At 41.6% G+C, this 15,068-nt stretch overlaps 1 protein-coding gene across 2 annotated transcripts in view; it reads right to left on the bottom strand.

Moving 5' to 3' along the window:
• SPATA16 (spermatogenesis associated 16) overlaps nucleotides 1–15,068 on the bottom strand; it is a 221,093-nt gene that overhangs the window by 148,290 nt on the left and 57,735 nt on the right. For both annotated transcript variants that reach the window (XM_029046862.2, XM_029046814.2), the window contains exon 3: nucleotides 4,439–4,584. In XM_029046862.2, coding sequence (XP_028902695.1) covers nucleotides 4,439–4,584 — 146 coding nt within the window. The remainder of the gene's footprint in view (nucleotides 1–4,438; nucleotides 4,585–15,068) is intronic.

The following is a 15,068-nucleotide window of genomic DNA, read 5'->3' on the forward strand; positions in this document are numbered from 1 at the left end:
CAGAGTGACACAAAAGGGAGTGGGAGATGAGGAAAAGAGGCCTTCGAGGAGATGTCTTCAATAAGGATTCACTAAGGATTTGAAAGGTGGGGAGAGTAATTGTCTGTCAGATTTGAGGAGGGAGAGCATTCAAGGCCAGAGGCAGGATATGAGCCAGGGGTCAGCTGAGAGACAGACGAGACCGAGGCAGAGTGAGAAGGTTAACACTAGAGGAGTGAAGTGTGCGGGCTGGGCTGTAGAAGGAGAGAAGGGAGGTGAGGTAGGAGGGGGCAAGGTGATGGAGTACTCTAAAGCCAGTGGTGAGGAGTTTTTGTTTGATAACGAGGTGAATGGGCAACCACTGGAGATTTTTGAGGGGGGGGTTCATTCATTCATTCATTCAATAGTATTTATTGAGCGCTTACTATGTGCAGAGCACTGTACTAAGTGCTTGGGATGAACAAGTCGGCAACAGTCCCTGCCGTTTGACGGGCTAACAGTCTAATCGGGGGAGATGGACAGACAAGAACAAAGGCAATAAATAGAGTCAAGGGGGGTGACATGTCCTGAACCTTTTTGAGAAAGATGATCTGGGCAGCAGAGTCAAGTATGGACTGGAATGGGGAGAGACAGGAGGTTGGGAGGTCAACAAAGAAGCTGATGCAGTAAACTAAGCAGGATAGGATGGGTGATTGTATTAACGTGGTAGCAGTTTGGATGGAAAGGAAAGGGCGGATTTTAGGGATGTTGTGAAGGTGGGACAGATAGGATTTGGTGACAGATTGAATACGTGGGTGGAAGGAAAGAATGGAATTGAGGGTAACGTCAAGGTTATGGGTTTGTGAGATGGAAGCAAACAGTGGGAGCAACAGTTCTTTCTTAACAATTTTCTTTCTGTTCTTATACTGCAGACATTCCAACAGCACATACTTTCATCAAACATCCCTGTTCTATTCCTTTATTATATTCTATTTTCTTTTTTGAGCTCAATAAAATTCTCCCATGCATCTCTTCACTACTGCTTGCTGTTATTGCTGTTATTTTGGATTCCTTAATGGAAAGGTTTTATTGGTATTTTACAAAAGTACATGACGTTAGGAAAATACAGGACACGATGATAATGATGATGAGTGTTCTAGGAAATGCTTTGGAAAGCAATCACAACAGCAAGCAAGAATAGGAAGAAATATGTACAGCTCTTCTTGGCTAGTTCGAGAGTCAATCAAGTGTTCTCTGAAATGTCTAGTTTTTGAATGACTTCAGCATTTTGGTCAAAGAATTCTTTGGAACAAAGCTTAAGGAAGGTATTAAATATGTGGAACTAAAAGAGTCAAAGGGTTCAAGCTGTTCCTGATCCAGATAATACTCCTCTTTGCTATCACTGAAACCTGGCTTCTCCCAGACAAAGAGAGTCTCCTTCACCTCTCTCTCCCTGAGATCCTCGTTTTTTCCCCAACTTCCCAAGGCTCACTGGGAAAGGGAGAGTAATGAGCCTGATCCTTGCCCCCCAAATGCACTTTCATACCTCCTTACTCCCTCAATCCTTCTCTCCTTCTTTGCAGCACAGATCATCCATCTCTACCATCCTCTCCAATTACTGGTCATCATAATCTATCCCTCCAGGCCCAACCTCCAACTTTCAAAACTGCTTTGCTGTGTTTTTTTACTTCCTTCTCTCCTCCATCACTAAACTGATGTTCAGGGATATCTGTGTGGATGATCCTGATGACCTTCCCATTGCCCATTTCCTTTTACTCCTAAATTCCACTGACCTCCTGCTCCACCCCACCTCACCTACTCACCAAGTCAGATACATGCTTGATCCCATCATCTCTAGTCAGTGTATCATCTCTACCTTCACCAACTCTGAAATCCCATTCTCTGACCATAACCTTCTGACCTGCCATCTCTCCCATAGTCCCTCCCCATAGAGAGTTTTAAATGTTTCTCATGGAATCCTCTAATATCTTGACCACCTCCAAATTTTTCCAAGCCATCGTGTCCCATTTAGTCTCCCTAGCCAACCTGCCCTCTTTTGATGCATAAATCCAAGCCCTCATCCTGTTCACTTAACTGAACTCTACCACCATATTCCCTGTCCCTCTATTGCTTTTGAACCACCAACCTAAAGCCTTGGATTCCCTCTACCAGTATAACTATCTGCTCCAATTATGTGCTCATGATGCTGGAAGAAACCCAGCCACTTTTCCCTCCTTACTGACTCCCAAGTGCATTGTCCACATAATTTCTGACTTTAAATTCACTCTTTAAACTCTCTGCTCCCCTGCATCCCCCCATCTCTTGCTCCTGATGACTTTGCCATCTGTTTAATCAAAATCGAGACTGTCAGGTGCAAGCTCCCTAAAACCTTCCCTCATATCTCCAGTTTCATCTTCTCCCCGCCCTCCCCATCCTTTGACTCTCCCATCCTTTCCCTGCTGTCTTTCAAAAGTTCTCTTTCCTCCTTTCTAAATATATCCCCTCCTCCTGTGCCTTTGACTGCATTTCATCACACTGTTTTAAAGCACTTGTCTTCTCCCTTCTTCCCTCCCTGACCACCATCTTCAGCTGCTCATTCTCCAATGGCTTCTTCCCCTCCACTTTCTAACTTGCCCACTTATCCCCATCCTAAAAAAAAATCCTTCTCTTGAATCCACTACACCCTCCATTTATCACCCCATCTTCCTGCACTATTCATTTCCTTCATTTCCAAACTCCTTAATGAGCTCTTTACACCTGCTTCCTCCTTTCCCTTTCTCTAACTCTCTCCTTTATCCACTGAAATCTGACATCTGCCTCTTCCACCCCAAAGACACTACCCTCTCCAAGGTGACCAATAACAACCTTCTTGCCAAAGCCAATGAACTCTATTCCATCCTAGTCCTCCTTGATGTTCCATGATGGATTGGGGCATTTTAGGCTATACTATGTTAATCAGGCAAAATCATTCAAGACTATCTTGTAAATGAGTGGTTTATTTTGGTCCTGACCCATTATCTTCATAATTTCAATAACGAAATGGGCCAATCTTGTGACCAAGGCAGCTCCAGGGAAGTGGAGGGTGGGACTTTCCTCTGGTACTGACCCCCAGGGACTGGTAGAGGTATTGGAATCGGTCCAGGGACATGAGTAGATTATGGGCACAGAGAAAAAACCAAAGCACCTTTGTTCCAGCTCTTCAGGGGGATCATTCCCACCTGAGGCATTTCCTTCTATATTCCTCCCATTTCCTCCTGCCTTTAGAACATCACTCAGATGTTCCACCAACACAGGACAGCAACTTAAATTCTATGTAAAATCTGGCCCACACAGGAAGCAGGATCATGGTTTAGTGGATAGAGAATGGACCTGGGAGTCAGTAGGACCTGGGTTCTAATCCCAGTTCTGCCACTTGTCTTCTGTGTGACCTTAAGTAAATCACTTAACTGCTCTGTGCTTCAGTTACCTCATCTGCAAAATGGGGATTAAGACTGTGAGCCCTATGTGGGCAGGGTCTGCGTTCATCCCAATTAACTTGTATCTACCCTAGCACTTAGTACAGTGCCTGCCTGGCACATAGTAAGTGCTTAATAAATGACACAAAAAAAACAAATAAAAAACCCCACCCCAGAAGCCATTAGGACATTGAGATTGGAATCTTTGAATGGTGCTCAGAGAGATTTTGTCCCATATTGTGGGGAAAAGGCATACTTAAATCATTAGACCAGTGCTTCTCCATCTCTCTGACTTGTTCTCTTTATTTGTTCTCTCACCCAGCCCCACAGCTCTTATCTACATAATTGCAATTTATTTATTTATATTACTGTCTGTGTCCCCCTCTAGACTGTAAGCCCACTGTGGGCAGGGGATGTGTCTGCTTATTGTTGTATTGTACTCTCCTCAGCGCTAAGTATACCCTGACACTTAGTACAGCGCTCTGCATACAAATGACTGAGTGAATTTCCAGAGATTGGTGTTCTCAGAGAGACAGGGGAGGATGGCTTGGTTTTTCTTTAGAGAGCTTTGCTTCACCACAAAAAGTCATTGTTGCTTAATTCTTAGTCGACTCTTATTTTGTTCTAAAAGTCAGTCTGAAAATAAGTTAAGCACTTGGAGGGGAAATCAACTATCTTGGGACACTATAGAATCTTTTGGTTCATTAATGTGACATATAAAAGTGTCCTCAAGTACTCTTTTATCACCAGCTACTGCATCAGTGGTGTGCTAAACACATTTCCCTAGGAGCCTAATTTACTTGTAGGACTGAGTCATTAGTGAGCACTGAGCAAAAATGACATCTTAGGGATAAGCAAAACTCTTAGAAATACACAGCTACACACAAAACATTCAGAAGTACTCAAGACCTCCAGGAAAAAAAAATAGCCTAATATCCCCAACTCAGGGTTTATTCATATTCCACTTATATTCCAAGTGATAAACACAATGATTATTAATATTAGCAATCAATATTTCCTCCTACCTGTGTGCATGATTTAATGCAAGTTCGGGTTTCTTCATCCGTAAGTAACAGGTAGCAAGCTTTGTTTCAATAAAACTAGCGATACTTGAAATGTCTTCAGCCGATGCTTCAAAGGGCTGTCCTAAAGCTGCTCCCTTACTGCAAAGCTTTAAAAAAAACAAACACTTTCAATTTTCTAATAGAATAATTTCACACATTGATTCTTAAGAGAAGTACAAGGGATTCATTTCTCAGAATCCACTTAAAAACTATTATTTTAATGGAAAGATTGATAGAACCAAACCTATTCAATTACAGCAATAATAATTACATATAATGTGCAATTTATTTTAATAGGCTTCCTGTAAAGAGCTTTTTAAAGCATGATAGATTTTAAAGCAGCATCATTCAATATGAATGCCTATTTTGAATAAAGATATGCAGTAAGTTCAGTAATAGTCTCAGGAAGTCACATTTAGAACATTTTAAATACTGGCACTTCCATGAAAAGTGAAATACAAAGTCATCTACCAAACTATCAAATACGATCAGGGACATTAGAAGTAAACTCATAGGAGTCATTAGCATGATCAACGATTAATTTGAATTTCAATCATATTCACCGATAGGCCCTTTAAAAGATATAATCTTATTATAGTTTTATCAGGAGTGCTGTCTAGAAATTCTGAAAATATTCAAAACAAATATTTCAAACCTCTCACTGAAGCTGTTCTCCAATAGTGATTTGGATAGATAGATAGATAATCCTAATGGGATCACTATTTCTTTGAGTACAAGGGAAAGCAGAATGTGAATATGCTGTTGAGGTCTTAGCACAGACAAGACACTAAAAACTAGCCATTTTGAACATGGCGTCATCGGCACTACTCTGAGCCTATGAGGTAGAAGAGTTTCCCAAAAGTGCAGAAACACCTGCAACTGGATCGTGTTGTATCAAATGAGTTAAAAAAGGACCATCCAAATCCCATCTCTACTTTATCAATCAATCCGTTTATTTACTGAGTGCTGACAATTGGTAGGCCTGTTCCCTGCTCCCATGGAGGTTACAGTCTAGAGGTGGAGGGATGGATATTAATATAAATAACAGATATGTATATAAGTACTATGAGGCTGAGCGTGGAGTGAATATCAAGTGCTTAAAGGGTACCGATCCAAGTGCTTAGACCACACAGAAGGGAGAGGAAGTAGGGGAAATGAGGGCTTTATTGGGGAAGATCTCTTGGAGGAGATGTGAGCTTAAGAAGGCTTTAAAGGTGGGGAGAGTGATGATCTGTCATATGTGGAGGGGGAGGGAGTTCCAGTCCAGTGAGAGGATGTAGGCAAGGGACTCGTGGAGAGAGAGAAGAGACTAAAGTACAGTGAGTAGGTTGGCATTAGTAGGGCTAAGTTTGTGGACTGGGTTGTAATAGGAAATCAATAAGGAAAGGAAATAAGGGTTTTACTCCATCTTTTACTCCAACTTTTACTCCAAAAAGTTTCCAACTACAGACCCAATGAGCATATGTTAAATTTTACTGGTTTAAATGATCAAACCAGCACCTTCAGCTTTCATTCATTCATCCATTCATTCAATCATATTTCCCAAGTGCTTACTGTGTTTAGAATGTTGACCTAAGTGCTTGGGAGAGTAAAATATAATAATAGACACATTTCCTGTCCACAATGAGCTTTTAGCTCTGACCCAAAAGCCATGTGATGATTTCAGAATGTATTTCTCATGGTAGCCAAATTTAATAAGCAATTTTTAGAGGTCATATCTATTAATTATTGTGGTACATGTCAAGCACTTATTATGTGCTAACTACTGTATTAGGTGCTGGGGTAGATCCAAGATATTCAACCACATGGCGCTCACAGTTACAGTAGGAGGAGGCAACAGGTACTGAATCCCCATTTTGCAGATGAAGGATCTGAGGCACAGAGAAGTGAATTGACTTCCCAAGGTCACACAGCAGACAAGTGGCAGAGTCAGGATTAGAATCTGGATTAGTCAGTCTGACGGATATAGTCAGAGAATAAGTCCTCTTACTCCCAGGCCTGTGCTCTTTCCACTAGGCCCTGCTTCTTCCCATATCTATTTTATACATTTTGAGGTAAAATGCTTTCACAAAAATCTATGAAAACTGCAATTATGTCTTCAGGTTAGTCTCTGAATTTTTCCTCTGATGTGGTAAAAAGACGATGCTGTGAGATTTGGGTGGTATTTGCCTGACAATATTCTTCAGGTAGCAATCCAGGAATACTCTGGCTATGATGTTATAAGCAGTGGAAAACGAGATCTTTCTCAATTCTCTTGAAGATGGTGATTTTGATGAGGACAGCTTTAAAAATCCTGTGGCATCTCCAGAAGAGCATGTTTAAATGTTTAAGTAGGGTATCCCCTCGTTTGATGGAGCACAGACCCAGAAGTCAGAAGGAACAGGGGACTAGTCCCAGTTCTGCCAATTGACCTTGGGCAAATCACTTCATTTCTCTGTGCCTCAGTTACCTCATCTTTAAAAGGGGGATCAAGACTGTGAGCTCCATGTGGGACAGGGAATGTGTCCAACCCGACGACCTCATATCTACACCAGCACATAGAACAGTGCCTGGCACATAGTAGGGACTTAACAAATACATTAAAATAAATGTTTGTAGAGCTCAGCAGGTCTACTATTGGGTCCAGTAGATTTTCATTTTGTTACAGCCCTGAATGCTGCAGTAACTTCTCCAGTAGTTGTATAAGGGCTATTGTAGTTGATATAAGTTGGTACCTTACTTTTACATTGTGAGCCACTTGAGGGCCATGGGCTTATCTAATTTTTGCCTGTGTTTTTTTTTCCAGCACTTAGTTCAATGCTCTGCACAAAGAACTTAATTACCATTACTGCTTCAATCAATAGTATATACTGAGCACCTACTCTGTGACCAGCACTGTACTTAATGAGAGAGTACAATAAAGGCATTCATTCATTCAGTAGTATTTATTGAGTGCTTACTATGTGCAGAGCACTGTACTAAGTGCTTGGAAGGTAGAACTATTGCTGTCCTCAAGGACCTTTGATAGGGAAACAGACTCAGAAGAACTTGCAGAAAGAAAGAAGAATAAATAGAAGACAAGATATATGTGTATAAATATGTATTTAAGTGGATTGGGTAAAGCTCACAAACCATTAGTAACTCTGCTGATTTTGAAACGTTCAGTATCAGGGTGCATTTTTGTTTATGTACTTTGTGGGACTAATCATGAGTGCTAGGAGCTATTTTATGTTTCATTATCTATGGCGAATAGTTTTACGGCAAAATGCTAAATTATCAAAAATAATACATTATGGATTTTTCTTTATGTTGTGCACGAAATTCTAGAGTTAGGTTTTGCTGGAAAACCCAGATCCCTCAAAACATAACAAGGCCTTCAAGTTCACTGTAAGAGGTTTTGGCCCGAGGACACAGAGAAAGTGAAAAACAAATAAGTGATCTTTTGACATCTCCAACAGGAACTGAAAGGCAATAAAGGAATAGAGATGATAATCTAGCCCTGACAATCTCTGGGTTAAAGGACTAAAGGACAGTATTGAGAGACGATTTTAGTGCCTTCAAAGCCCATTAAAACAGGCTAGAACACACTAAGGTTTAAACAGTGTCAGTCTATGTTGAAACCATGGCTTACAGAGCAATCTTTGTAAAACTTTGTGATGACAGATTTTTAGTCAAGATTGGTTTATTCATTTTCACTGCAGCAGGAAAACTTTGAGAGAGACGTCAGAAAGAGAGAAAAACGGGTGAGGCTGCATAGTCTAGTTGAAAGAGCACAGGCCCAATAGTTAGAGGACCTGAGTTCTCGGCTGCCTGCCTGCTCTGGGACTTTGGACAAATCACTTAACTTCTCTGTCTCAGGTAGAAAGAAAACCAGGTTAAGATGGGGTTTGCAAAACCAAAGCCTGATAATAGTGAGAAGACCAGTGTATGAAAATATTATATAGTTGACTTCCACATACAAGGGTGAAGCTACTGACAGTGATCTGTCAATTTGGGCAGATGTGGCACACATTTTTTAGACTGTAAAATCCATGAGAACAAGAATCTTTCTTCTATTGTACTCCTTGAGGATTTAGTATTTTGCTGTGCCCAGAATCAGCATTCAAATCTGATTGATTTCTTGACTGGCAGGGAAGACCAAGTTGCCACTTAACACTGCAGTCTTCTAGATTGGAAATTCATTGTGGTCAGGGAATAACTCTACAAACTCTTTTGAACTGTACTCTCCCAAGAGCTTACTAAAGTGCTCTGCACACAATAAATACCACTGATAATGATACATTAACCTATTTCCTGATTCATTGGTCCACACATAGGACCTGACTTTTGACTTCATGATATCTTTAAATCATTCATCCAGTCATTCATTCTGTCATTCATGAGAAGCAGTGTGGCCTGCTGAGAAGCAGTGTGGCCTGGTGAGAAACAGCATGGCCTAGTGAATAGACCAAGGGCCTGGGAATCAGAAAGACCTGAGTTTTAATTCTGGCTCTGCCACTTGTTTGCTGTGTGATCTTGGGCAAGTCACTTTACTTCTCTATGCCTCAGTTACCTCATCTGTAAAATGGGAATTAAGACTGTGAGCCCCATTTAAGACATGGACTGTGTCCAACCTGAATAGCTTGTATCTACACCAGTACTTAGTACAATGCCTGGCACATAACAAGAACTTAACAAATTGCATAAAAATAATGCTTATTGGCAAACCAAATCCTCACTGATATTAGGATGGTGCTTAATGTTAGAATTTGGGGAAAAAACACTTCTTACCAAAACATTAAAATAAACAAATACTGGTTCTTTGTAGATTTAGCTATTGATTCACTGGAAAATCTAATTCAAACTGAGAAAATCCAGACCACAGAAATTTTTTTTGTCAATTTCAGTAATGTTTTGACCCCAAGATTATGAATGAAACAAAAGAAAAACCAACAAACAAATTATGGCAGATAACACCTTGGTGATTTTAAGGGGTCTTTTAAGACCCTTTAAACCCTTTTAAACCTGGTTTAAATTCAGACATTTTTCAGATGGCTTATGGTAGTATAACTACCAGTTTCTAGTTCGACTGCACTTAACATGGATAGGAAGGACACCTTGTTTACCACTTCCCATCGATTTGGAATTTTTATCATCTTGCTATAAGTCAACAGTATTAATCAATTATGGGCATACGTCAGAGGCCTCCTCGCTTGTAACTTCACACATGGTGCCATATATATCTGCTGAAGTGTCTTTCTGGAAAAGACATAGTATATGTACCTAAAAGGTCCAGAGAATTATGCTCACACATCAGTGAATGTAAAAAATCCATCAGGATTTTCCATCAACTAAGCCATGATGTGACCTCTATAAAATTTATGGGAATTGGAGAAATTAGGTTTCTCCACAGATGGCAAGCTATTGAATGAGTAAGAAAAAATTTATCATTGGATGGTCCCGTTTGTTAAATCTCCACAGTTTAATCTTTCTCCCGGTGTCTTTCTAATAAAGGCACAGCCATAGAGAGGATTGTGCCCTGGTGCCTCACCTTAACACAGTCATTTAGCAATCTGATTAGATTATGGAGCCGGTTGACTATGAACATTATCAATCATGGCCGCTCTTCCTAGTGAGCTCTAAATCTAAGCCACCTATAAAATAAGAATTGAATAGCTTGATTGTTCTTAAACTCTCCTTACAACCCTACTTTCCCATCCTTCCCTGCAGTATCCTCAGAGGAGATCTCCTCCCTCCTCGCAAGTGCCACCCCCTCCACCTGCGCCTCGGACCCAATTCCCTCTCACCTTATTAAAACCATCGCCCCTGCCCTCCTACCTTCCTTAACTTCTATTTTTAACCACTCAATCTCCAAGGGCTCCTTCCCCTCTGCCTTCAAACATGCCCACGTCTCCCCCATCCTAAAAAAACCCGCTCTTGACCCCACTTCCCCCTCCAGTTATCGCTCTATCTCCCTACTACCCTTCCTTTCCAAAATCCTAGAACGAGTTGTCTACAATCGATGCTTAGAATTCCTTAACTCCCATTCTCTCCTAGACCCCCTCCAATCTGGCTTCCGTCCCCTCCACTCTACCGAGACTGCTCTCTCTAAGGTCACCCATGACCTCCTTCTTGCCAAATCCAATGGCTCCTACTCCATTCTAATCCTCCTTGACCTCTCTGCTGCCTTTGACACTGTCAACCATCACCCCCTCCTCCATACCTTATCTCACCTTGGCTTCACGGACTCTGTCCTCTCCTGGTTCTCCTCTTAGCTCTCTGGCCGGTCATTCTCGGTCTCCTTCGCTGGAGCCTCCTCCCCCTCCCATCCTTTAACTGTTGGAGTTCCTCAAGGGTCAGTTCTTGGCCCTCTTCTGTTCTCCATTTTCACTCACTCCCTCGGTGAACTCATTCGCTCTCACGGCTTTGACTACCATCTCTACGCAGATGACACGCAGATCTACATCTCCGCCCCTGTCCTCTCCCCCTCCCTTCAGGCTCGCATCTCCTCCTGCCTCCAGGACGTCTCCACCTGGATGTCGGTCCGCCACCTAAAACTCAACATGAGCAAGACCGAGCTCCTCATCTTCCTTCCCAAACCCGGTCCTCCCCCAGACTTCTCTATCACCGTGGATGGCATGACCATCCTTCCCGTCTCTCAGGCCCGCAATCTCAGTGTCATCCTTGACTCGTCACTCTCGTTCACCCCACACATCCTATCCGTTACCAAGACCTGCCGGTTTCACCTCTACAATATCGCCAAGATCCGCCCTTTCCTCTCCACCCAAACGGCTACCTTACTGTTACAGGCTCTCGTTATATCCCGGCTAGACTACTGTGTCAACCTTCTCTCTGACCTCCCTTCCTCCTCTCTCGCCCCGCTCCAGTCTATTCTTCACTCCGCTGCCCGGCTCATCTTCCTGCAGAAACGATCTGGGCATGTCACTCCCCTTCTTAAACAACTCCAGTGGTTGCCTATCAACCTCCGCTCCAAACAAAAACTCCTCACTCTAGGCTTCAAGGCTCTCCATCACCTTGCCCCTTCCTACCTCTCCTCCCTTCTCTCTTTCTACCACCCACCCTGCACGCTCCGCTCCTCTGCCACCCACCTCCTCACCATCGCTCGGTCTCGCCTATCCCGTCGACCCCTGGGTCACGTCCTCCCGCGGTCCTGGAACGCCCTCCCTCCTCACCTCCGCCAAACTGATTCTCTTTCCCTCTTCAAAACCCTACTTAAAACTCACCTCCTCCAAGAGGCGTTCCCAGACTGAGCTCCTCTTCCCCCTCTACTCCCTCTGCCATCCCCCCTTTACCTCTCCGCAGCTAAACCCTCTTTTTTCCCTTTTCCCTCTGCTCCTCCACCTCTCCCTTCCCATCCCCACAGCACTGTACTCGTCCGCTCAACTGTATATATTTTCGTTACCTATTTATTTTGTTAATGAATTGTACATCGCCTTGATTCTATTTAGTTGCCATTGTTTTTACGAGATGTTCTTCCCCTTGACTCTATTTATTGCCATTGTTCTTGTCTGTCCGTCTCCCCCGATTAGACTGTAAGCCCGTCAAACGGCAGGGACTGTCTCTATCTGTTGCCTTGTTCATCCCAAGCGCTTAGTACAGTGCTCTGCACATAGTAAGCGCTCAATAAATAATATTGAATGAATGAATGAACCCTGAAATGTATCATTCCACAACCCAAAAGATTCACATGGTATTTAACCATCAATTAAATTTGGCCATGCAGTTAATTTTCCCTATAGAAAATAAAACAGATCCAGCTGAACTGTCTTTTGTACCTAGAATTAATCAATCAGCAGAATCTATTGAGAGTCTACTGTGTGTAGAGCACTGAGTTAAGTGCCGGAAAATATAGTAGTTTTAGTAAACAGGCCTAATGGAAAGGTCACGGGCTGGGTTCTAATCCCGGATCTGACAATTGTCTACTGTGTGACCTTGGACAAGTTACTTCATTTCTCTGTACCTCAGTTACCTCATCTGTAAAATGAGGATTAAGACTGTGAGCCCTTTGTGGGACAGGGACTGTAGTCAATCTGATTAACTTGTATCTACCCCTGCAATTAGAACAGTGCTTGACACATAATAAGTGCTTAACAAAACCACCATTATTATTACTAAACATAATCCATGCACTCAAGGAGGTTAAAATCTAGTGAAAGCATCATTGACATAGGTTACACATAGAAGAAAGCAATAGAATATATAATCAAATCAATCACTGGCATTTATTGAGTACTTTCTAAGTGCAGAGCACTCTACTAAGCGATTGGGAAAGTACAACAGAGTTGACAGATACAATCCCTGCCCAGAGGGAATTTACACACAGAAGGAGAGAGACATTAGAATAAATTAGGCTTGGGAGAAATAGTAGAGTAGAACGATAATGACATAAGTATTATGGCTCTAGGGTGAGTAACAAAGTGCTTAAAGAGTACACAGATAAGTGCATAGTAGACACAGAGCAGAGGGCAGATAGGGAAAATAAAGCACTTCTAGGGAGTTGTGAAATATTAATTTCTTAGGTGGTGAGGGTGTGTTGAAATGACAGTTGGGGGATATTGGATGGGGAGAATGGAAATTAACTGGGGAAGAGTTGCCAGGATAGCAAACTCGACCTTAAAAATACATGAATGAAGGATCTAGGTAGGAGAACCATATAAAAAATCAATCAGTGGTATTCATTTATGGATGTAAGCAGAGCACTTTACTAAGTGCTTGAGAGGGTGCAGCATGGCTCAGTGGAACGAGCATGGGCTTTGGAGTCAGAGCTCATGGGTTCGAATCCCTGCTCTGCCACTTGTCAGCTGTGTGACTGTGGGCAAGTCACTTAATTTCTCTGTGCCTCAGTTCCCTCATCTATAAAATGGGGATTAAGACTGTGAGCCCCACGTGGTACAACCTGATTCCCTTGTGTCTACCCCAGCGCTTAGAACAGTGCTTGGCACATAGTAAGCACTTAACAAATGCCTACATTATTATTATTATTATTAGGCATGTCCCTTCCCACAACAGGCCTGCAGTCTAGACAAGTAGGGGTCATACATCTTCTGCCCACAACAAGCTTAGAGTCAAGACAAGTAGTGTTCCCTGATAGCTCACTGAGATTTGTTAGTGCTTGAAATATTACTGTGGTTTGCTACTGGGAACTGATGTGGAAACCTTCTGTCCAGTGCCTTACACTGGTTAAATTGATCACAAAATGATAGCTCTAACAAGAAGGGATGCAAAAGGCTTTGGAAGTGTTTTAAAAAGTAAATCATAGAGTCAAAATGAGCACGGCATTTATGGCATGGAAAAAGCACACCTGGGAATCAGGAAATCTGGGTTCCTATCCCGGCTCTGCCACTTGACTTCTGTGAAACCTTGGGTAAGTTGCTTAACTTCTCTGTGCTTCAGTTTCCTCAACAGTAAAATGGAGATTCAATTCTAATCTACTCCTTCCCTGATTAATTTCTTATTTCCTCTTCTCCCATTCCCTTCTGCATGTCCCTCACACTTGAACTTTGTACCATTTATTCACCCCTCCCTCAGTCACCCAGCTCTTCTATACAAACACATAGTATATCCGTATTGTCTGTCTCTTCTAGACTGTAAACTCTGTCATAATGTACTCTTCCACTTAGTACAGTGACCTGCATACAGTAAGCATTTAAAAAATACAGAGTATTATTAGTATTGTTATTCTTATCTATCCCAGCATTTAAAACACAGTAAATGCTTAACAAATACCATTAAATAAGTATATATAAACTTATAGTACATGTCTATAGCACATGTATATATATAGAGAGGAATATCATCAGGAGGTAGTTGGAGACTAATAAATATGCCAGAATCTCAAAGGATGCTCCGATACAAAGTTTAGAAATAGTATTATGCAGAACTACAGGCTAGAGAAGAGACCAGTCATAGATAGATTGAGATGAATGAGCATGATTCTCATTGCCTAATATAGAAGAAGGCTTTAGCACTTATCTTGGTGTACAGCTAATTACTTCTTTCATTTGTTGTAGCTACAGATTTTTAATAAAAATGGTGACATCCATGATTATAAATTATATTTTTTTTAGCTTCAGCTACATGCTATGAAAGCATGTTAGATTAGTTTGAGCTTAGAAGGAAAAAGATGTTAGCTGGGATTCACATAGAAACTCTTGGATCTTCTAGTCCATCCTGTTGTATACTTGAAATATTATTTAGCACAAAGCTGAAAAAAAATCACAAAGTCGAAAATAATTATGTACTATGAACCCTGTCTAAATCAGAATTTCAGCACCACTTGGCACAGCCCCTTTTTTTAAAAAACAACGGTGCTTTTTGAATAATTCTAGGTTGGTAAACTTTTTTTGGCATCAAATGTTATCATAGAGGGTTATAAAGTTGAAGAAAACATTTTAAGCAGCTCAGATTTTATAATCACCCAAGGGAAGGAAAGTTTGCAGAACAGATCATGCTATGAAGGTGAGAAAAGTGCATCAGTCAATATTGTGACTTGCAAAAGTGAATACCGTCAAAGCCAAAAGTATACACTATATTTCTGGTTTTTAGAAGAATAATGATTAAATAGCCTCTAGTGAAGTGTGAAAAATATAAAATTTAGTTCAAGAAAACCCTA

This window comes from Ornithorhynchus anatinus, chromosome 1 (genome assembly GCF_004115215.2).
Source record: "Ornithorhynchus anatinus isolate Pmale09 chromosome 1, mOrnAna1.pri.v4, whole genome shotgun sequence".
NCBI lineage: Eukaryota > Metazoa > Chordata > Mammalia > Monotremata > Ornithorhynchidae > Ornithorhynchus > Ornithorhynchus anatinus.